Source organism: Nannospalax galili, unplaced genomic scaffold, assembly GCF_000622305.1.
Source record: "Nannospalax galili isolate Female #2095 unplaced genomic scaffold, S.galili_v1.0 scaffold156, whole genome shotgun sequence".
In the NCBI taxonomy this organism is placed as follows: domain Eukaryota; kingdom Metazoa; phylum Chordata; class Mammalia; order Rodentia; family Spalacidae; genus Nannospalax; species Nannospalax galili.
In genome coordinates this window covers 254,677-278,581 of record NW_008337625.1, presented here as the reverse complement: position 1 = coordinate 278,581, position 23,905 = coordinate 254,677, and the positions used below count along the sequence as shown (strand labels likewise).

At 39.4% G+C, this 23,905-nt stretch overlaps 1 protein-coding gene and 1 non-coding gene across 8 annotated transcripts in view; both read left to right on the top strand.

Moving 5' to 3' along the window:
• The window catches only part of Ccar1 (cell division cycle and apoptosis regulator 1), a 57,369-nt gene that overhangs the window by 23,009 nt on the left and 10,455 nt on the right, over positions 1 to 23,905 (top strand). For all 7 annotated transcript variants that reach the window (XM_029563355.1, XM_008832644.2, XM_029563356.1 and 4 more), the window contains 11 exons: positions 1,963 to 2,092; positions 3,542 to 3,703; positions 6,034 to 6,259; positions 7,003 to 7,116; positions 7,644 to 7,810; positions 8,535 to 8,745; positions 9,552 to 9,635; positions 15,299 to 15,484; positions 19,399 to 19,590; positions 21,342 to 21,581; positions 22,012 to 22,123. In XM_029563355.1, the coding sequence (XP_029419215.1) occupies positions 1,963 to 2,092; positions 3,542 to 3,703; positions 6,034 to 6,259; positions 7,003 to 7,116; positions 7,644 to 7,810; positions 8,535 to 8,745; positions 9,552 to 9,635; positions 15,299 to 15,484; positions 19,399 to 19,590; positions 21,342 to 21,581; positions 22,012 to 22,123 (1,824 nt within the window). The remainder of the gene's footprint in view (positions 1 to 1,962; positions 2,093 to 3,541; positions 3,704 to 6,033; positions 6,260 to 7,002; positions 7,117 to 7,643; positions 7,811 to 8,534; positions 8,746 to 9,551; positions 9,636 to 15,298; positions 15,485 to 19,398; positions 19,591 to 21,341; positions 21,582 to 22,011; positions 22,124 to 23,905) is intronic.
• LOC115070275 lies at positions 7,450 to 7,514 on the top strand. The gene has a single exon (XR_003849460.1). It is a non-coding gene; the product is annotated as a small nucleolar RNA SNORD98 (small nucleolar RNA).

Below are 23,905 nucleotides of genomic sequence, written 5' to 3'. Positions count from 1 at the left end.
TTATGTGGCTGCTACTTCACAAAGGAGTCAGGAAAAATGCCGGGAAGGCGCCCTGCTGTGAAAGGAGTCTCTGCATATGGCTCCGAGCTCGTGAGCTATCCGGACATGAAGAAACTTCTACTTTACACAACAAAGGTCCCCAACAGTGGCTATGTGGAAGCACAGTGTTTTTCTTTTTTTTAAAATTTTTTTGGGTACCATACCTGTAGTGAATTTCATCATGGCATTGGTTGTTCTCATTTGTTCTCTTCCACTACCTTCTGTGGTACCTTCCACTACCTCCCTGCAGCTGATTCCTTTGTTTCCCCCATCAGTCCCCCTTTCTGTTTTCCTATTACACGTATTCTGTTGGAGATAGAGTTTCATTTGCCTTAAAAGCACAGAGCTCTAGGTTCAAATCCCAGCATTGCCCCTTCCATCACTATTACATGTATTCCATTGCCTTCTCTATTTTCTACCCTCCTTAAGATCCGTTCCTCCCCTTTCATCCCCTTTCTAGGTTTGAGACACACACACACATTTAAATTTAACTTATGCAGGGTTGGAGAGATGGTTCAGCGGTTAAGAACACTGGTTGTTCTTGCAGAAGACCTGGGTTCGAATCCTAGCACCCACATGGCAGCTAACAACTATCCATAATTCCAGTCCCAGGGTATCTGACAGCCTCTTCTGACCTCCATGGGCATTGTACTACACGGGTGCACTTACCTACATGCAGGCAATACACGTATACACATAAAAATAATAAATAAAAAAATATTTAAACTTATGCAATATTTGTCTTTTTGAATCTGGCTTATTTCTCAACATAATTTCCAGTTGCATCTATTTTATTGCAGATGCCATTGATTTTGTTGTTCTTTCTTTTTTTTTGTTTTTGTTTGAGACAGGGTCTCCCTGTAGTCCCAGCTGGCCTGGAACTCACTATATAGACCATGCTAGCCTTGAAGTCACAGAGGTCCACCTGCCTCTGCCTCCTGAGTGCTGAGACTAAAGGCTTGCGCCACCACACGTGGCTGATTTCATTTTTCTTTATAAGTTCATAAAATTGCATTGTGTTTATATGCCACATTTTCTTTATCCATTTTTCTATTGATGGACATTTCTTAGCATCTTAGAGCAGCTGTAAGCATGGAGATGAGAAGAGGTTGCTAGTTTCCCAGAACTGGCATTAGAGATGTTTTTGAGCTGCTGTATGGGTACTGGGAACCAAATCTGAGTCCCTGTAAGAACAGAAAATGTAAAAAAATACGATTAAATAAATAGATAAATTTAAAAGAGAGCAGAAAATATTCTTAGCCAATGAGCCATCTCTACAGTCCCTTATATTATTTTAAAATGAAAATTTTTAGTTTTCAGTACCAGTAAGAAATCATTAAATAATTTTTTTTTTTTTTAATGTGTATGAGTGTATTGCCTGCATGTATGTGAGTGCACTCGTGTCATGCAGTGCCACAGATGTCAGAAGAGGGCGTCAGATTCCCCTGGAACTGGAGTTAAGAATGGGTTGTGGCTGGAAATTCAGCCCGGGTCCTCTGCAAGAACAGTCAGTGCTCTTAACCGCTGAGCCATCTCTCCAGCCCCATTTTTTTTTTTAATATTTTATTATTTTTATTTTATGTGTATGAGTGTGTTGCCTGCATCCTGCATGTATGTTGAGTGCACCTGTGTCATGTAATGCCGAGTCCCCTGGAACTGGAGTTAAGGATGGGTTGTAGCTGCCATGTGGGTGCTGGGAATCGAACCCAGGTCCTCTGCAAGAGCAGTCAGTGCTCTTAACCGCTGAGCCATCTCTCCAGCCCCTAAATAATATTTCTTTCCCATAAAATAATTAGGTTTTAGGCTAACTTTGAATGCAACAACTTTAGTGATTTCCACTTGTTTGTCTTTATCTTAATAAATAACCAGGTAATGCTTTTCAGCTGTTAAATTTTTAATCGGTTTTCCTTTTATCTTTTAAAGGTGGTTTATTGCAGCCTCCTGTCCGTATAGTGTCACAGCCACAACCAGCTCGAAGATTAGATCCACCATCTAGATTTTCGGGAAGGAATGACAGAGGGGATCAAGTACCTAACAGAAAAGATGACCGAAGGTATGTTTCAAAAGTAGTACTGTTCATAGTGATGAGATCTGCACAAAAAGATGAATGTGCTAATTCCATTGATGGGCTCATTTAAGAATAGGTAAGGCAGCTGTGGTAGTACACACCTTTTATCCTAACACTCTTTAATACCAGCTGGTAGGCAGAGGTAGGTGCAATGCTAAGTAAAAGGCTGGCCTTGTCCTCATAGCGAGTTATAGGCCAGCCAGTGCTACACATTGCAGCATCGTTGTCCCCCCCCAAAGCTAAAATTTATATCATGTTTATTTTACCATCTTTTAACTAGTTTACTGTGGACTCTTGTTTATATTTACTTGCTTATGTTATTCTTGCTTAAATATTACTTTATTAATATACTCACTGTATATTACTAATACAGTAATATTGTATATTACTGTATTATTAAGAAAGTGTTCCAAGCTGGATATGATGACTCATACCTATAATCTCAGGCTGAGGCAGGTCACTTTGTCTAAGTTAAGGCATGAAGCCAGTCTGGGCTATATAGGGAGTACCAGGCCAGCAAGGGGTATATATTAACAAGAACCTATCTAAAAAACATTTTTTTTTAATATTTTATTTTTATTTCTTTCTTTTTTTTTTGGTCTTTTTGAGACAGGTTCTTCCTGTAGTCCCAACTGGCCTAGAACTCACTATGTAGACCAGGCTGGCCTTGAACTCACAGAGATCTGCCTGCCTCTGCCTCCTAGTGCCAGGATTAAAGGCATGTGCCACCACGCCTGGCTAGTTTTATTTTTTTATATGTATGCCTATATTGCCTATATGTAGGTAAGTGCACCTGTGTTGTGCAATGCCAGCAGAGGACAGAAGAGGCTGTTGGATCCCCTGGAACTGGAGTTACGGACAGTTGTTAGCTGCCATGTGGGTGCTGGCATTTGAACCCTGGTCTTCTGCAAGAACAACCAGTGTTCTTAACCGCTGAGCCATCTCTCCAGCCCCTAAAAGTATGGGGCTGGAGAGATAGCTCAGTGGTTAAGGGTACTGACAGCTCTTGCAGAGGACCCGGATTCAATTCCCAGCACCCACATGTTGGCTAACAACTGTCCATAACTCCAGTTCTGGGGGATCCAACTCCTTCTGACCTCCTCAGGCATTACACTACAGGGGTGCACTTACACACATACAAGCAATACACTCATATGCATAAAATATTTTTAAAAAATGGTTCCATAATGCCAATAAGTACTAGTATTTTAAAATTATTTAATTACATTTATTTGTGTGTGTGTGTGTGTACACACGTGTGTATAAGCCTTATGGTGCATATGTGTCAGTCAGAGGCTAGGTTGCAGGAGTTGGTCTCTTTCCACCATGTTGGTTCTGGGAATAAAATTCAGGTCTTCAGCCTTGATGGGAAGCACCTTTACCAGCTGGGCCAGTTTGCCTTCTTTGAGTAACTTTAGAAATATTTGCTTTAAGTCGTGAAAGGGATAGAGAAAGACGCAGATCCAGAGAAAGATCACCTCAGAGAAAACGTTCCCGGGAAAGATCACCCCGAAGAGAGAGAGAGCGATCACCTCGGAGAGTTCGACGTGTTGTTCCACGTTACACAGTGCAGTTTTCAAAATTTTCTTTAGATTGGTAAGTTTTTCTTTCAGCTGTTTTATTGGATCATTAGTTTCATAGTTGGTTTAGTTTGGTATAGAATATGTTGCAGAGATGCAGTTTTAAGTTGGAATTTAGTTCTCTACAAAGGATTTGTTTGTTGGGGGTGTTGGGTTCAGAGTCTCAGTTCTGACTGACCTGGAATTCCTTACATAGATTAGGCTGGCCTCCAACAGATCCCCAAACCTCTGCCTCTGATTACTGGGATTAAAGGTGTGGGCTACCACATCTGGAGGGATCCTTGTTTTCACCCATTTAGGAAACCAACTACTTAAAAGAAGAAGCACCTATGGGCTGGGATATCGCCTAGAGATAGAGGGCTTTGGAGGGTTTTTTGTTTTTGTTTTTTTTGAGATCAGGTATCCCTGTAGCCCCAGCTCGCCTGGCACTTGCTATGTGGACGAGGCTACCTTTGAACTCACAAAGATCTGCCAGAGAGAGAGGGTTGTTTTGGGCAGAAGATTGGGGGGGGCGGTGATCTTTTTAAAAACAGGGTCTCCCAGTAGACCCAGCTGGCCTGGAACTCACTATGGAGACCAGGCTGGCCTCAAACTCAGAGATTTGCCTGCCTCTGCCTTCTAAGTGCTGGGACTATAGGCATGAGCCACCATGCCCAGCCTCAGAGATAAGAGTTTTTACGTGGCATGTTGGAGGCCTTTGCTGCAGTCCCCATAATACACATACGCGTGCGCGCACACACACTCACACACAGGCATGCATAGCTTCTGAAGGAAAGTCATTTGTAATGAATTTTTTCCTTAAGGTTAGAATCATTTGGAATCAAACTTAATTGGTAACTTAAACTGATGACTTGTTAATCCCCTGTATGATTAAGCAGTAATACTGCAGTGAACTAGTTTCAAAATTACCTTTATCAAGTGTAGTATAATGTAGAAATGTAGACCTATACACACACACACCTGTATTCTTTGCACATTTGTGTGTTTAGTAAATATATTGAATCTTTAGGATTAGAGGTCAGGAAGAAGTTACCAAGAATTTCTGTGTTTCATCCATAAATCTCATACTAATTTAGGGGATTATTATGAAGTTGCGTTAAGTATCTAAAGCACTTAACCTAATGCGTATCAGTTATAGATTCTCCATAATTCATGATGGTAATGGGCAGTGAGGTACATCTAGGTCATAGAGTTAACAGATGATGAAAAAAACAGATTGCCAGTAAAATTAGAAAAAAACCAGTGCAGTGATCCTCCTGCTTCTGCCTCCCCCTCCCGAGTGTTCGGATTGCAGGCATGCACCATCTGGCCTTGCTTTCCACTTTAATTCAGTACATTTTTAACATACATCTTGGCCTTCTACCAAATGGATTTATCTTTGAGTTTCTCTCCTTTCAATGTTCTGCTAAGGAAAGAGAAATCATTTTTTTAAATATCCGTCAGTTACAAAAGGCAAGAAACTTACGTCCTTTGTATATTGTAGTACTCAGGTGTGGATGTAAATCTTTCATAATGAGAGTAATGGAGATGTGAATAATCCAGAGAACATTTGGATTTTGCTTTCATGTAGATTTTTAAAGTTCTAGCCACACGTGGCATGCCTTTAATCCCAGTACTCGGAAGGCAGAGGCAGGTGGATCTCTGTGAGTTCAACGCTAGCCTGGTCTGCATTGTGAGTTTTGGGCCAGCTGGGGCTACAGGGAGACCCTGTCTCAAAAGACAAAAAAAAATTTCATTTTGAATGAAATTATATTTAATTTGGGCACTTATAATAGAATAAAAATTATATTTTTCTACATTGTATAAACATTACTGAAAGACACATACTAAGTTGGTACCTCTATCAATTTGTATACTTTTTTTTTTTTTTTTTTTTTTTTTTGTCTTTTTGAGACAAGGTTTCCCTGTAGCCTCAGCTGGCCTAGATTTGCTAATGGAGACCAGGCTGGCCTCGAACTCACAGAGATCCACCTGCTTCTGCCTCCTGAGTGCTGGGATTAAAGGCGTGTGCCACTAGACCCGCCTAATTTGTATACATTTTTAATGAACTGTAATTTTCTCAAATGCTACATCCCACTGAGGGTGAACTGCTTTTGTTAAACTGATCTCTGGATCTGTGGTTGCATTTTTTTATTTCACTGGGTCTTCTCTAAGGAACTATAAGCTATACACCAAAAACAGAGAAAGTAACACTTAGGTATCATTGATTTAGCACTGTGAGTGTGCAAGTTTGAATTAGTCCATTTTCAGTTTGCTTTTTACTATGTCGAATTAGCTTCAGAATTGAGTATTTACATAACCTTTGGTCTTAAGACTGTTTATTCACTATTTATATCTGTTTTTCAGCCCCAGTTGTGACATGATGGAACTAAGGCGCCGTTATCAGAATTTATATATTCCTAGTGACTTTTTTGATGCTCAGTTTACATGGGTGGATGCTTTCCCTTTGTCAAGACCATTTCAGCTTGGAAATTATTGCAATTTCTATGTAATGCACAGAGAAGTAGAGTCTTTAGAAAAAAATATGGCTGTTCTTGATCCACCTGATGCTGATCACTTGTACAGTGCAAAGGTTTGTGTTCCATTGTTATTTGCATTTTAAATTTCATAGCATTTGTTGGTAGTATCCCAGATAATCTTTAGAAACTGGTTGTTAGATTAAAAGACCCAAAAGCCTGCTTTCTTCTTTACCTGACTTTTTAATTATTTAAACAATTTAACTTTTTTTAATTAAAAAAAAATTATTTTTGTTTTATGTGTATGAGTGAATGTTTTTCCTGCATTATATAAGTGTACTACACATGTGCAGTGCTTGCAGAGGCCAGAAGAAGGTGTCAGATCCCCTCGAACTGGAGGTGCAGACAGTTGTTAACTGCTATGTGGGAGGTGGGAAATGAACCTGGGTCCTCTGCGTGAGCTACCAGTGGTCTTAACCTCTGAGCTCTCTCTCCAGCCTCTCTTCAAAAATATGAGAAAGTTAAAGTATATTTAGAGTTGTGTGACTTCCAAAACCCCTGGATAAAACTTAATTTTAGGTGAATGTACTAAATATTAGTCTTCAGGGTAACATTCAGCATATTGTTTATTTTTACTTTTCTGTTTTAAAACATTGATCTGAAAGTCATCCCTTGAAAACGTAATATTGATAAGGCATCTAATACTTTTTTTTATATAGCATTTTACATCCCTTTTTTTTTTTTTTTTTTTTTTCAGGAAAAATATCAGATATCTAATTAGTGAAGTTAATTGGTAGTACTCATTTTTTTTTACATTACTTTAGACTTTTGACAGGATTGAATTATTTGACTATAATAGGTAATGCTGATGGCTAGCCCTAGTATGGAAGATCTGTATCATAAGTCATGTGCTCTTGCTGAAGACCCACAAGAACTTCGAGATGGATTTCAGCATCCTGCTAGACTTGTTAAGGTAAAACGAAACATTTCATTATTTTTAGGTATGTAGTTATAAACTATAGTGTACATATATAATTATAAAATTTTAAAACAGCATTTTAAATCTTGTTGGTTTAATAAAGTATTAAGTATATTTTCATAATTATAGGTGTTTCTCCCATTGTAGACTGACAACAATTTGTGTATGACTAGTTCAGTTTTCATTTTGATGCTTTATACTTGTACCCTAGTAGAATCTGTGATGAATGAGATTTAGAGTGTTTTAGATGCTGTTTATAAAGTTTGAATTTAAATATAGTTTTGTCTTTTTAAAAGAACATTATTGGATGAAATATTTTAGAAGGATGAGTTATGATGTATAAATCCTATTCCATTGCTGAAATGCAGTGTGGAACATGATGAACTGAACTCTTCCTTGACTGACAGATACCAGAGGTAGTGAAATGATATTGGGAAGGTTTGTACCTTTCCTTTCCAAGTATCTATTTGTAATTCGATAGGCTGTGTTATATATGTAAATGATTCTTGGTTTTGAATTAGTTTTTAGTGGGCATGAAAGGCAAGGATGAAGCCATGGCCATTGGAGGCCACTGGTCTCCTTCGTTGGATGGACCAGACCCAGAAAAAGATCCCTCTGTGTTGATTAAGACTGCTATTCGTTGTTGTAAGGCTCTGACAGGCATTGATCTAAGTGTATGCACACAGTGGTAAGTACCAATTCATTTCTTGACTTGAAATGATTTTTAATAGTTTATGTAGCTGTTCTTGTCAAACATCCTTTCCCCTTCCTTATTTTAGCAACACTGGTCATGCAGGTAATCTCAAAGGAAAATCCCTATTTGTAGCAAAAGTTTATTTGGTGCCAAAAATGTTTTGGGGAAAGGGAAATAAGAACTAATCAAAATAAAATGAAAATTTAAATGTTTTATTATGTTCTACTTTGGAAGTGGATGTATGTTGAAAATACTTTTCATTTCATGCATAGCTGGAGAAGATCGTCAAGAGAGAACTTCATTTCATTACAGTTCTTTTGTTGTAAAATGATGTAGTTGCTGATTATTTTTGTTCAGCCATATTTTCTCTTGAGGCTTATTTGTCCTGTGTATTTTAGTATACTTCTTAAAATTTAATTGAGAATATTCTTTTTGTAGCTCATGAAATCTGAGCAGCTATCCAGCTCCTTCAGGTATTCTCTAAAATATGGGTACTCTATACTCAAATCAGTACTTTCTTTGTGGAACATATTCTTTTAACCAATAAAATATGCAAATGTACCAAAAGAGGAACTATGGCTTCTATAATTTTTTTTTCTTTAGACCAACCTCAAGTTCTTGCAGCAAAATTTCTTTACTTGATGTGCTACAAGTGAACTAGGGTCTTTAAAATGTATTTTAGAATTTTTTTTCCAACATGCTTCTTCCCTTGCAACAGGTACCGTTTTGCAGAGATTCGCTACCATCGCCCTGAGGAGACCCACAAGGGGCGTACAGTTCCAGCTCATGTGGAGACAGTGGTTTTATTTTTCCCGGATGTTTGGCATTGCCTTCCCACCCGCTCAGAGTGGGAAACCCTCTCCCGAGGATACAAGCAGCAGCTGGTCGAGAAGCTTCAGGGTGAACGCAAGGAGGCTGATGGAGAACAGGCACTGAACGCTAATCCCTTTTTCTATTTCCGCTTCTCACAGGCACAGGAACACAGGCACAAATGCACACCACACACTACATAACAGACACACATGGAGGAACATATCTGGTAACAGCGACTGGTAATCCAGCTTTCAGCAGTATAGTTGTATTTTCTTTTCTCATAAAAAATCTGTCTATTATGCTAACTGAGAATGCTGAGACCTGAAAGTTAAAGTTGTGCTTAAATAGCACAAAATTTTGTTTTTATCAATAGGTCTATTTGCTGGAATCTGGGACCAGTTGTTGAGCAAGATTCAGTATTAAGCCATTTTAAACATTTTGCCATTTCCTAAAATTTTAAAAATTTTCTCTTTCACGGTCATCAGTTCTAGTCATGGATATTTGAAATTGGACAACCACAAGTCTGAGAGATTTGGAAATTTCAGGCTATGTGGCAACGTCTTTGGTACATTTTAAAGGTCTGACTAAATCAGTCTTTGGGTGGCTTGAAAATTGGGGCAAGATCACACACTGTGTGGTTAGTGGAGACCGGCAGTGTTTGTGCATCCCTGATATCCTTTGTGTTGTAATTTATCACCCTTTTGTGTTTCACAGATCTGGCTTTGATTGGCTGATGAGTGTCTTTGTGATCAGTTAAAAGTGGTAGAATGTATGTACGTGGACTTGCCTAAATAATAACTTTAGGAGAAGACAATCTGAAACATTGTGACCTTGCACAGATCAGCAACAGACTTTTAAAAATAAATTACTTGTATTTTAAGGTTTCAGAGTTAGTAATTATGTTCTTAACTTTGTATGTTAGGATGAAGAAGAGAAGGATGATGGTGACACTAAAGAAATTTCCACTCCTACCCACTGGTCTAAGCTTGATCCAAAGTCCATGAAGGTAATTGAAAATTTCCAAAGATCACATATTCATACAATAACAATAAATAAAAATATTTTTAAATTTGGGGCTGGAGAGATGGCTCAGCGGTTAAGAACACTGGTTATTCTTGCAGAAGACCTGGGTTTAAATCCCAGCACCCACATGACATCTAACAACTGTCTGTAACTCTAGTCCCAGGGGATCCTACAGCCTCTTCTGACCTCTACGGCCATTGCACGACACAGGTGCACTTACCTACATGCAGGCAATACACACATACACATAGAATAAAATAATAAATAAAATTTAAGAAAAATATATTTTAAGGGGCTGGAGAGATGACTCAGTGGTTAAGAACACTGACTGTTCTTGTAGAAGACCCAGGTTCAAATCCCAGCACCCACATGGCAGCTAACAACTGCCTATTACTACATACATTCAGGCATTGCATGCATACATATAAAATAAAAATAATAAAAAAATATATATATTTTAAATTTTGAATTCTCTGAATAGGAAAGAGTAAAATTGTTGACTGAAGGAATTGTTTTCAAATGGAAAGTACTATACTTAGGTATGTAGTAGCTCATGTCTTAAACCAGGCTATTGAGTGGGACCCTGTCTTAAATTTTTTTTTTTTTTTCGGTCTTTTTGAGAAAGGGTCTCCCTGTAGCCCCAGCTGTCCTGGAACTCACTATGTAGACCAGGCTGGCCTTGAACTCACAGAGATCTGCCTGCCTCTGCTTCTCGAGTGCTGGGATTAAAGGCCTGCACTACCACTCCCAGCCCTTAAATTTTTTTTTTTTAAGAATGAAAATGGGACTGAAGAGATGGCTCAGTAGTTAAGAGTTCTTGGTGCTCCTCCATAGTGCCCAGGTTAGGATCCCAGCACCTACACTGGGCAGTTCAGAACTCCCTGCAACATTCAGTGGAATCTGACAGTCTCTTCTAGCCTCTTCGAGTACCTGCATTCATGTGGCAGACATGCACACAAGTGTAAATAACATCTTTTTTAAAAAAAAGAAGAAGGGGCTAGAGAGACGAGTCAGTGTTTAAGAGCACTGACTGCTCTTGTAGATTCCCAGCACCACATGGTGACTACGAACCGAACCGTTCTTAACTGTAGCTCCAGGGGAATCTGATAACCTCTTCTGACCTCCACAGCATTGCACTACACGGATGCACTCACATACATGCAGGCTATACACTCATACACATAAAATAAAAATATTAAATAAAATATATTTAAAAAAAAAAAACTCATGGGGCTAGAAAGGTGGCTCAGCAGTTAAAAGTATGTATGTGGTGCTCTTGCAGAAGAGTCGAGGTCAGTTCCCAACACTCACAAAGCTGCCTGTAACTCTGGTTGAAGGGGTGTCTGACACCTGGGGTATCTGAGGGTGCCTGTACAAACACCCACATAACCAAAGATATAATTAAAAACTTTAAATAGTAAATGTGAATTCTGTTTAAAAAATGAAGACATTCAAGGTAAAGCCCCTGATTTTATATAACTATTTCATATTGTACATTATACATACATAAATTTAAGTAACTTTGTATGTTCATTCAGATATGCAGTATCAGTCAATGCCTGCTACTTACTGTGCCTACCTATTGTGTCAGTAATACTTTCTTGGATTGGAGGGGAGTATGTCTAAGAAACCAGGATTTCTGTGCTTAAGTAACTTAAATTCAAGGGCAATAGAAGAAATGTAGGAAAAGGATAAACCTGACTTTTTTGTTTTGTTTTGTTTTTTTGGGACAGGGTCTCCCTGTAGCCCCAGCTGTCCTGGAACTCACTATGTAGACCAGGCTGGCCTTGAACTCACAGAGATCTGCCTGCCTCTGCCTCCCAAGTGCTGGGACTACAGGCGTGCGCCACCATGCCTGGTGACTTTTTTTTTATGTGTAATGAGTGTATTGCCTGCATATATGTAAAGTGCACCAATCTCATGCAGTGCCCATGGAGGTCAGAAGAGAGCGTCAGATCCCCTTTAACTGAAGTTATGGATGGTGGTTCGCCACCATGTGAATGCTAGGATTTGAACCTGCGTCCTCTGCAAGAGCAGTCAGTATTCTTAACTCCTGAGCCATTTCTCCAGCCCTGAACCTGATTTTTATAAATTTAAAAGTAACATGTAGAGGTGTGTCATTTAACTGGAAAAGAAAGAACTTCTTAAGACTCTTTGATTAACATGTGCTAGTGTTTCTGTGCAGTGGCTTCGGACAAGTTATAGACATGCAATTCTGTGCCTCGGCTTTAATGTGACTGTTAATTATTGTCAGAAGATCAGATGGTGATCATGCTTGCTTTTGAAGTCCTTTGAAGTAGACAGTTTTTCTTTTTTTTTTTTTTTATATTCATTATTTTTCTTTTATGTGTATGAGTGTATTGCCTGCATGTATGTGAGTGCACCTGTGTAGTGCAATGCACGGAGGCCAGAAGAGGGCTTTGGATTCCCCTGGAATTGGAGTTAAGGACAGTTAATAGCCACCATGTGGGTGCTGGGAATTGAACCTGGATCCTCTGCAAAAGCAGTCAGTGCTCTTAACTGCTGAGCCATCTCTCCAGCCTCTAGTTTTTCTATTTTTTTTTAATATTTATATTTTTATTTTATTTATATGACTTATGCAGTGCCCATGGAGGTCAGAAGGAAGTGTTGGATCTCCTGGAACTAGAATTCTGGATGGTTGTTAGCTACCATGTGGGTGCTGGCACTGGAACCCGGTCCTCTACAAGAGATGCCAGTGCTCTTAACTGCTGAGCCATCTCTCCAGCCCCAGTTTTTCTATTTGTAATAGAGCTTTGATACTTTACTCTTTTGTTTGTTTTACATTTATTTATTTAGTGTGTCTGTGTGTTTGTGGACAAGCTTGCCACAGTACACATGTGGAGGTCAGAAAACAGGTCTGGGAGTGGATTTCTAGGATTGAACTCAGGTCATCAGGCTTTTCTACAGGTACCCTTACCTCCTGAGCCATCCTGTGAGCCCCCTTGTTTTGTTTTGCTTTGCTTTGGTTTTTAATTTTGAGACAGGGTCTCTTGTAGCCCAAGCTGTTGTTGCTGAGGATTGGCCTTGAACTTCTGATATGCCTGCCGCTACCTCCCAAGTGCTGTCCTTACAGGGATGGACATCAGACATCCATCGCCAAACAAGCGCCTTGTGGGTTTTTTGTTTTTTTTTTTCTAATATCTGTTTCTTGGGTTGGTTTTGAACTTTTGTACTTAAATGATCCTCCCATTTCAGCCTCCTGCATATCTGGGTCTACCAGCATGTACTAATCATACCAAATTAAATGAATCAACATGGGTGTCATAAAATGTTATTCCTACACTCCTTCCTTCCAGGTTGTCATCATCAATATCAAATAGATGTTTTGTGTAGAATACACCATATTCAGAAAACAAAATAAGGGGGCTGGAGAGATGGCTCAGTGGTTAGGAGCAGTGGCTGCTTTTGCAGATAATGTGGGTTCAGGTCCTAGCACCCACATGGAGGCTAACAACCATCCTTATCTCCAGTTCCAGGGCATCTGACACCCCTCTTCTGGCCTCCTTAGGCATTGCCCAACATGGATGCACTTACATACATTCTGGCAAAATACCATACACATCAAATATAAATTAATAAATAAACAAATAAATAAATGAAAAAAAATATGATAAGCCTCTGCCCAGGACTTTCTGTCAGATTGGTGGCTACACACCTTTAATCCCAGCACTTGGGAGGCAAAGGCAGGCAGATCTCTGTGAGTTCAAGGCCATCCTGGTCTACATAGTGAGTTCTAGGACAGCTGGGGCTACAGGGAGACCCTGTCTCAAAAAAAGACCAAAAAAAAAAAAAAAAATTTATAAACAAGCATGGTGTTCATGCTTGTAATCCTAGCACTTGGGGGTCTAAGACTAGGATTACAATTTCAAGGCCAACCAAAGACCCAGTCTCCCCCCAAAAACGCTACATTCTTGATTTTCAGTAATGCAGTTTTTTAAATGATACATGAAAAGACTTCTTAAGCCAATTAAATATAGACAGTCTTAAAATGTTGATAGGGGTTAGTGAGGTGGTTCAGTGAGTAAGGTGCTTGCCACTAAGCCCAACAACGTAACCTCAATCCCAAGACCCACATGGTAGAGACAGAAACTGACTCCCCAAAATTGTCTTCTGCATGTCCCATGCCCTCCAACAAATGTAATAAAAATTTTTTTGGTGTGTTTCTTTCCATTTTTTTTTTCCTGGATACAGGGTTTTTGGTGATTGATCACTTGTAATTTGAATACAAAAATTGCATCTTTTTTCAGTTAACATTTGTTTTGCTATGCTACTGGGGTTTATCATAAACTCCTGAGCTAAGACGAGCATAGTCCTGCATGCCTTTAATCCAACAGCTTGGTCTACCTAGCTACTTTCAGACCTGCTGGGGCTACAAGGAGGCCCTGTCTCAAAAACAAAAACAAATAACTTCTGAGCTCAAATTAACCTCTTGGCTTCAGCTTCCCAAGTGCTGGGCTTATAGGCTTGTGCCAGCATTCCTGGCTTAGCCTAGAAGGTGCTCACCATGTGTTTGCTAAATCTCATTCTTTCTTTTTTTGGTGGGGTTGTTAATAGTCTCCCTGTGAACCCAGCCGGTCTGGAACTCACTACGTAGACCAGGTTGATGTTGATCTCACAGAGAGCCTCCTGCCTCTGCTTTCTTATGGCTAAGATTAAAGGTGTGCACCACCACACTCAACCTTTTTTTTTTTTTCCATAAGATTTCTTTAGGTAGATATCCAAATATTTGAAATACTGGATCTGGAGGTGAGACAGGTTCTTTTTTTTATTGTTATTTTATGTGCATGAGTGTATTGCCTGCATGTGTGTAAGTGTAACTCCCAACTTTAAGGAGACTCCTACATCTCTGACTTCCTTAGGCAGCAGCACTCATGTGCTCATGAACACACATAATTAAAAATAAAATCTTAAAAAAGCCAAACATGTTTTCGAGCCAGGTGTGGTAATATATGCATGTAATCCCAATACTTGTAAGGTGGAGGCCGGAGGATCAGGAGTTTGGGGTCTGCCTCTGCTACCTAAGGAAATTTGAGACCAGCCTGGACTACATGAGACCTCTCAGAAAAACAAAATGATCAGAGAGATGGCTCAATGGGTAAAATGGTTACCACACAAGCCTGACAACAAAAACCAACCAAACATTTTCTAAATTATTTTCCAAAAATATTGTTCACTTTTCATTTTTAGAGGCATTGCATGTGCTTTGTCTCTTTCACCAAATTTTGCTATACCCTATGTAGGTAGACCAAGCTGATCCTGGGTCTTCCCAGCTGTCCTGGAACTCACTATATAGACCAGGCTGGCCTTGAACTCACAGAGATGCTCCTGCCTCTGCCTGCTGACTGCAGGGATTAAAGGTGTGTGCCACCATGCCTGGCTGACTCTTAAGTCAAAAGAGCCAGGAGTGGCGGCGCACGCCTTTGGTCGCAGCACTCTGATCTTAGCACTCGGGAGGCAGAGGCAGGTGGATCTCTGTGAGTTCAAGGCCAGCCTGGTCTACATAGTGAATTCCAGGACAGCTGGGGCTACAGGGAGACCCTGTCTCAAAAAGACCACAAAAAAAAGTCAAAAGATAATAATTAGATTTTGTTTATGTTCTCTTTTTTTTTCTTTCCATATATTTAGGTAAATGATCTCCGAAAAGAATTAGAAAGTCGTGCTCTTAGTTCCAAAGGATTAAAATCCCAGTTAATAGCTCGACTGACCAAACAGCTTAAAGTAGAAGAACAAAAAGAGGAACAGAAGGAATTAGAGAAGTCTGAAAAAGAGGAGGAAGATGAGGATGACAGGAAATCTGAAGATGATAAAGAGGTACGTAGGCAATGTTCATGTATTATAATGTTAATATTTTTGTAGAGGAATTTCTGAGAATGTGGGTCTTGTAGTATTAATATAGTTTCGAGGTTGTTAAATATAATAAAACTCCTTTTTTTGTTTTCCTTTTTGAGGCAAGTGTCTTGCTCTGCCACCCAGGATGCTGGTGATGGTCTGGGTCTGAGTACTCAGTTCTTAGAAGGTAGAAGATCTTAAGATTAGAGCAGCCTTAGCTAGGGTGAAAACTTTTTTATTAGAAAGAAAGTAATGGTGGCTGGAGAGATAGCTCAGCGATTAAGAACACTAACTATTCTTGCAGAAGACCCAGGTTTGAATCCCAGCTCCCCCATGGCAGCTAACAACTTTCAGTAACTCCAGTTCCAGGGGATCCAACAGTCTCTTCTGTCCTCCGCAGGCATTGCATGACACGAGTGCACTTAACCTACATGCAGGCAATACACGCATACACATAAAAGAAAAATAATAAATAAAATACTTTTTAAAAAAAGAAATGAGGGGAACATGGTGACACATGCCTTTAATCCCATCACGGGAGTGGCAAAAACAGAGGGATCTCTGTGAGTTGAGGACAGTTTGATCTACAAAGTGAGTTCCAGGCAAGCCAGGCTACATAGTGAGACCCTGTCTCAAAGAAAAAAAACAAAAAACACCTAAACAAATAAGTAAACAAATAAATGTGTGGTTTGGGGAGGGAATCTAGATATGAACAGAATATACTGTAAAAATAAAAATTGAATTAAAAAGGCTAGTGAGACATGACAACAAAATTGACCACATTTTCTTGACTAGATGCTGAATAGGGAACAAAAAAAAGATTTTTCTTTTTTCTTTTGATTGAGAATGGTTGTCACTAAATAGTTCAGCCTGGACAGGAACATACTATGAAGCCCAGCCTGGCCTAGAAGTTGTGATTCCCCTACCTTTTCTGCTTGAGTGCCAGGATTACAGGTACATGCTTGGATAAAAAGTGTTTTTTGTTTTTTTTTTTTTGGGGTTTTTTTTTTTTTTTCCCATCTTTTTTAAAGAGACAGGGCCTCCCTGTAGCCCCAGGTGGCCTGGAACTCACAGAGATCTGCCTGCCTCTGCCTCCCAAGTGCTGGGATTAAAGGCATGCTCTACTTTGCCCAGCCTGGATAAGAAGTCTTAAAGAGTTTCGAGGCACTAGGGTCATAACTCTGTAGAAAAGCACTTGTCTAATTTGCAGAATGCCCTGAGTTGGATTCCCAGCACCACAAAAGAAATTGGAGAGGATTGTTAGAGAAGTATGATTATCCATATGAACATGACATTAGATAGTTGAAGCCAAAGAATTGGGGAGATGGTTCAGTTGATAAAGTGCCTACTACTCAAGCATGAGGATGTACGTGGGATCCCTACCACTCATGTAAAAGCCAGCCCTGGGGGCACATGGGGCTCTAACAGTAGCTCTCAGGGGATGGTGGATGGAAGAGGATCTCCAGAGGTCATTGACCTGCCAGTTGGTCAGCTCTGGGTTCAGTGAGAGACCTGGTCTCCAAAATAAAGTAGGAGAGCAATTGAGAAAGACACCCAATATTGATCTTAACCTTCACATGAGTCTGTACACACATGTGCATGTGCACAAACACTTACACCTACATTTATGTAAAATAAAACAGATAATACTAAAGCTGAGCTTTTTTTTTTAAATTAGTATTACCAGTCAAAGGTCTAGAAGTATTCATGGAGAACGCAATGTCCAAGAGCCAAGTGTTGGGGATAACTTCTTAGTGATTAAAGGAAGCATTGAGACTGGGCCCTGCAATACCAGCCTTTATTCCCAGCACTTGGGAGGCAGGGTAGGTGGATGGATCTCTGCCAAGTTTGAGGCCACCCTGCTTTACATAGAAAGTTCCAGGCCAGCCAGGCGTCATAGTGAGACCCTGCCTCAAAAATTAACTAAATAAGTAAATAAATAAGCCCTGGCAAATCATCTTTACAAGTTCATGGGATGGAAGTATCTTAGATGCCTTCAGATTTATTTTTGTTATTATTATTATTTATTATTATTGAGACAGGGTCTCACTTTGTAGCCTTGACTGGCCTGGAACTCACCCTCTAAACCATGCTAGCCTTACACCTGCCTCCTGAGTGCTGGAATTAAAGGCATGTACCACCATGCCCAACTGTTTTATGAATTTTTTAGGCAGGTCCTTCAGACTGGCTTCAAATTGGCGATCCCTTTGTCTCAGCTTCCCAGTTGCTGGAACTGGAGGAGTGGGCCAAGCAGATTTTTGGTTTTCATAGTTACTACTTTTGGTTTGTTTTGTTTTTGAGACAGGGTCTCACTCTGTAGCCCTCAAATTCACAGAAGATCTCTGTCTCCTGAGTGCTGGAGATGTGGGCCACCATGCCTGACTGTGGTTTTCATATTTTATTTTCATTTTTTTAAAAAATGTTATATTGCTGGGCATGGTGGTGCATGCCTTTAATCTCAGCACTCGGGAGGCAGAAGCAGAAGGATCTCTGTGAGTTCAAGGACAGCCTGGTCTACATAGTGAGTTTCAGGACAGCTGGGGCTATGGGGAGACCCTGTCTCAAAAAGACCAAAAAAAAAAGTTTTATTTATTATTTTTATGTGTATGAGTGTATTGCCTGCATGTATACAAATGCACTTGTGTTGTGCAATGCTGTGAGTTCAGAAAAGGGCATCAGATCCCCTAGAACTGGATTTACAGACAGTTGTTAGCTGTCATATGGGTGCTGGGAATCAAACTCGGGTCCTCTGCGAGAGCAGTCAGTACTCTTAACTGCTGAGCCATCTCTCCAGCCCCTCCTTTTTTTATATATATAAAGTTTATTTTATTTTATGTGCATGAGTGTTTTCCCTATGTGTATGTAAATACACCAGTGTGTGCAGTGCCTCCAGAAGCCAGAAGAGGGCATCAGATCCTGTGGAACTGGAGTTAGCAGATGGTTGTTCGCCACCAACCATGTGGTTGCTGAGAACCAAACCTAAATTATCTGTAAGAGCAGCCAGTGCTCTTCTAGCCACTTATTTTCCTTTTTAACATGTAATTTGGGATGATCCAAATCTAAGTAGCTGCTACAATTTTCTTAGAATCCTCAAAATTGTATAGTCTCAATATGAGTATATTTTCCTCTTTGAAAGTCAATGGCTGAAGTTTAGAAATCCAAAAGAAAGAAAATTAGGGCCAACAGGATGACTTCATGCTTGATGAAGCCTAACAATGAGTTAGATCACTGAGATCTGTTTGGTGAGCTATTTGTCTTTTTATTCCCACAGGTATACTGTGGCACGTGTGCCTTCACCCCACATATAAATAAATGTAGTAAAATAAATTTTAGAAAAGAAAGAAATTAGGAGCCACAAAAGCTAGTATCTCTTGTTTTTATTTTTATTTATTTATTTTTGTCTTTTTGAGACAGGGTCTCCCTGTAGCCATAGCTGGCCTGGAACTCACTTTGTAGACCATGCTGGCCTTGAACTCACAGAGAGATCCTCTAGGATTAAAGGCATGTTTTTAATTCTTATGAATAGTATAATCAATCCCCTTAAGGCAGTGGTCTAGGTCTCACTCACTGTGTAGCCTAGGTTGGTTTAGAACTGGGAGGTAATTACCCTCCTGCCTTTGCCTCCAAATGTTACGGTTACAGGCAGGCACCACCAAATCTAGCTCCTTTTTTTTTTTTTTAACTTGCAGCATACTTGTCTCTGTTGTGTAGCCTCAGCTGGCCTAGAATTTGTAGTGTATACCACCCTGGCCCCTACCTCACAGAGATCCACCTGCCTCTGCTTTCCAATGGCTGGGTTTAAAAGTTTGTGTCACCACACCCCATGTATACATTTTTTGTATGCAAGCATATTGCAAATGGAGGTTTAACCATGAATTAAAATTTAAAATATCTAGGAGGAAGAAAGAAAACGCCAAGAGGAAATGGAACGCCAGCGTCGGGAAAGAAGATACGTTTTGCCTGATGAACCAGCCATAATTGTACATCCAAACTGGGCTGCAAAAAGTGGGAAGTTTGATTGCAGCATAATGTCTTTGAGTGTCCTTTTGGATTACAGATTAGAGGATAACAAAGAACATTCATTTGAGGTAATGTCTAAATTTGTATTGGGAACAAAATAAAACCGACAGATGTGACTTTATCTCTTAAATCTCCCTTGAATGTTTCTTTCATCACTTCCATTGATTCTTTTCCTTCTCATTTTTCCAAAAGACTTTTGACTTACGGTGTATATATGTGTGAATTGTGCATTTGAATTCAGTGCTCAAAGAGGCCAAAGGAAGGCATTGAATCCCCTGTAGCTGAAGTTACAAGCAGTTATAAGCCATTTGGTGGGGGAGCTAGAAACTCAGGTCCTCTGGAGTGTCAATATATCCTTTTAACCAGTTGCTATCTCTAGCCCACAATTATTTGTTGTGAGAAAAACAGATTTGTTTTCTAAATTCTGTTACAGACTGCTAGTTTCATTTCTTAGGTAGAGTTTTCACTTTTGTCTTTTCCTAGAAATTGATAAATTAGATGTAAATTATTTGTTGTGTTTTCTTTTTGTTGAGACAGCATCTCTAGTAGCCTTGGAGTTACTTGAAGTTACTTCGTAGCTAATGCTACCCTTACACTCATGTGCCTCTACCCAAAAACTGCTGAGTTACAATCATGTGCTACTGTACTTGTCCAAAGGCTTTATCTCTATGTATCCTTCTTGATAATGATGTAATGCTGAATTATTTTCTTTAGAATTAAAACACCGTTTAATGTGATTGAAAATTTTGTGACTGGTTACAATATATGAGAAAATGGTATTGAACTCAGGGCTTCATACATGCCAGGCAAGACTTTGATCATTGTGCTATGTCCCCAACCCTCTTCTTTTTAAATGTTTTGTTAACTTTCAAGAAACTTATTTATCATTACTATATTTTAATTATATATGCATGCATGTATATATGTATGATCTATGTGTGGGTTTGTGCATGTGAATGCAGTGCCAGAGTTGCAGGCTGGTGTGAGCTTTCTGACATGGGTGATGAGAATCGAACTGAAGCTATGTCTCGAGCCCTTTTTACTTTTTATTTTGAGAAAGGGTCTTACTAAGTTTCCAGGCTGTCCTTGAACTCAACTTTAGTTCTCACAAGCCTTCAACTCATGATTTCTCCTGCCTCAGAATCCTGAGGAGCTGTGATTGCATACCTGCACAACCAGTCACAGCAATATTTATATCTTTAGGTTTTGTTTTTCTTTTTTTGTGAGATAGTATCTCATGCAACCTGAGCTTTCTACCTTGAACTCCTGTTTCTCTTATCTCCATTTTATTATTTTTTCATTTTATGATTTATGAGTATTGCCTGCATGTGTATGAGTGCACCTGTGTCATACAATGCCTGCAGAGGTCAGAAGAAGGCATCAGATCCTCTGGTACTAGAGTTGGGATGGTTATTAGCTACCATGTGAGTGCTGGGAAGAACCCAACCCAGGACTTCTGTAAGAACAGCCAGTGCTCTTAGCTGCTGAACCGTCTCTCCAGCCCTGACATTTATATCTTTAAAACATTTTGTAAGCAGTGTATGGTGATGCAAGCTTGTAATTCCAACATTCAGTAGGGAGACCTTGTCTTAAGGAAATAAAAAATGGTTTTGTTCTTTAGAGAATTTTTATTCTGTTCAGTATCATCGACATCAGTTATTATAGCTGTAAATCACTCCTTCGTCTTTCCCATAAAATTACTTTAGTTTTTATTATAGGTATGAATAATGTGACTGGTTGTTGTTTGAGAAATGAGTAACTGCTGGATTTATTTATTTCTATTGAATTTGTTTAGGTTAATGTTGGTGTCTTTTTATAGGTTTCATTGTTTGCAGAACTTTTCAATGAGATGCTTCAAAGAGATTTTGGGGTCAGAATATACAAATCATTACTCTCTCTTCCTGAGAAAGAGGACAAAAAAGAAAAGGTAAAGAAAAGCAAAAAAGATGAGAGAAAAGATAAAAAAGAAGAAAGAGATGATGATACTGATGAACCAAAACCCAAACGGAGAAAATCAGGCGACGATAAAGATAAAAAAGAAGACAGAGATGAGAGGAAGGTCTGTACTTTCCAAGACAGGCAGCACAGTTTAGAATTTTCAGTTACAGTGTTTTAGAGCTTAACAAAGGCCAGAGGGAAAGATTTTAATGCAGTCTTAGAACTTTAAGCCTATGCTCTAAGCCTGAGTAAATATCCATTGCTAGTCACCTGATTCTCTCCCTCCCTCCCTTTGTTTTGTTTCTCTCTCTTTCTTTCTCCCTCCCCTCTCCTTTATTCTTTGTTCCCATCCCCTTTCTCTTTCTATAAGTTGGTCTTAACCCCGGATCTACATGCCCCTATGTGCCAGACTTTGATAGGTTATTGTTAAGTGTATTATTGTTATAAGAAATTTATAATTGGAAACTTTCAAATACATTTAATTAAGCTAATATTTACTTATTTTATTTGTCATGAGATAGTGCTTAATTTTAAGGAATCTTAAATTACAGAAAGAAGATAAAAGAAAAGATGATTCTAAAGATGATGATGAAACTGAAGAAGATAATAATCAAGATGAATATGACCCAATGGAAGCAGAGGAAGCAGAGGATGAAGAAGATGGTATGTACAACTGTCTGCAGTACTTTTTAGGATTGAAAACACTTTTTTTTTGGTGTTTTTGAGACAGGGTCTCCCTGTAGCCCCTGCTGTCCTGGAACTCACTATGTAGACCAGGTTGGCCTTGAACTCACAGAGATCCGCCTGCCTCTGCTGGGATCAAAGGTGTGCGCCACCACGCCTGGCTAAAACACTTTTTTTTTTTGAGGCCATGGGTAGATATTCTGGCTGGCCTAGAACCCACACAGATCTGCGTATCTCTGCTTCCCAAGTTCTGCGATTGAAAGTATTTGCTACCACACCTGGCTGTCTTTTGGTTTTCTATTTTTTGGAGGTTTTCCTGTTTTTATAAGACAGTTTCATTCATAACCCAGATTGTCCTGTAACTCACAATGTAACCCATGCTGACCCTGAACTCCATCTCTTGCCTCACTCTTCCAAGTAAGAACTGCAGTTACAAGCTCATGCCAGCACTTCTGGCTGCCTGGTTTTTCTATTTTAATTCATAATTGAATAGTTACTGTTATTTGCCTTTTTTGTTGTTCTCTTGTACTAGGGATCAAACTTGGAACCTTCACGTTAGAGAAATACTTTTAATAAAAAACAGATACTAGTTTAACAAGAGTAAAGAAATAAGCTTTTGTCAGGGTTGGGGATATGTACCTGTTAGCAAGCAGAAGGCTGAGGCACGAGACTTGCTGTAAGTTAGAGGCTAGGTTGTGCTATGTTACAAGATTCTGTCTCAGATTTCTTTTTAAGTATATTGTCATTATTTGAGGGAAACTAAATTATTAAATATTTGGTTTTTAAAAAATATTTTATTTATTTTCATTTTATGTGTATTCGTGTATTGCCTGCATGTAGGTAAGTGCACCCCTGGTTGAGCAAATGCCTGCAGAGGACAGAAGGGTCTGTTGGATCTCCTGGAACTGGAGTTACAGGCAGTTGTTAGCTGCCATGTGGGTACTGGGAACCAAACCCAGGTCTTTTGAAAGAATAGCCAGTGCTCTGAACTGCTGAGCCATCTCTTCAGTCCAATAATTTTTTTTTTTTAAGTCTTTTTGAGACAGGGTCTCCCTGTAGTCCCAGCTGGCCTGGATTCGCTATGGAGACCAGACTGGCCTCAAACTCACAGAGGTCCGCCTGCCTCTGCCTCTTGAGTACTGGGATTAAAGGCGGACGCCACCACACCCAGCCCAATAATTATTTCTTAATGTAGCTGTGCAACTGAATTTTGTGCAGCCACTTAAAAAGACCCTAAGAAAATAATAAAAGCTGGGCATGATTGTACATGTATATAGCGTTAACATTTGAGAGGTGCTCTTAACTTTAGCTGAGTCATCTCTCCAGCCCCTGTGGGTATATTTAATACATACAGCCATGTCTGTGTAAGGATATGATCAATAATTTAATTTCAGTGAATCTGTATAATAGGATTTGTTTTCTATGCTGAATGACGGTTATTTGGATATAAAGTTTTTTATTATGTATATGAGTGTTTTTCATGCATGTCTGTAAAACCCCATGGTGTGTAGTGCCCACAGAGTTCAGAACAGGGTGTCAGATCCTCTGAATTGGAGTTAGGGACAGTTATTAGCCACCCTGTGGGTGTTGGAAATTAAACCTGGTCCTTTGCAAGAGCAGCCAGTACGCTAAACCATTGAGCCATCTCTAACCCCTGCTTGGGGAGATATATATATTCTCTCTCTCTCTCTCTCTCTCTCTTATATCTTCTATCATGAAAAGGGTATGTACAGTTGATAAATTTAGAAGTGAATTTAGCCT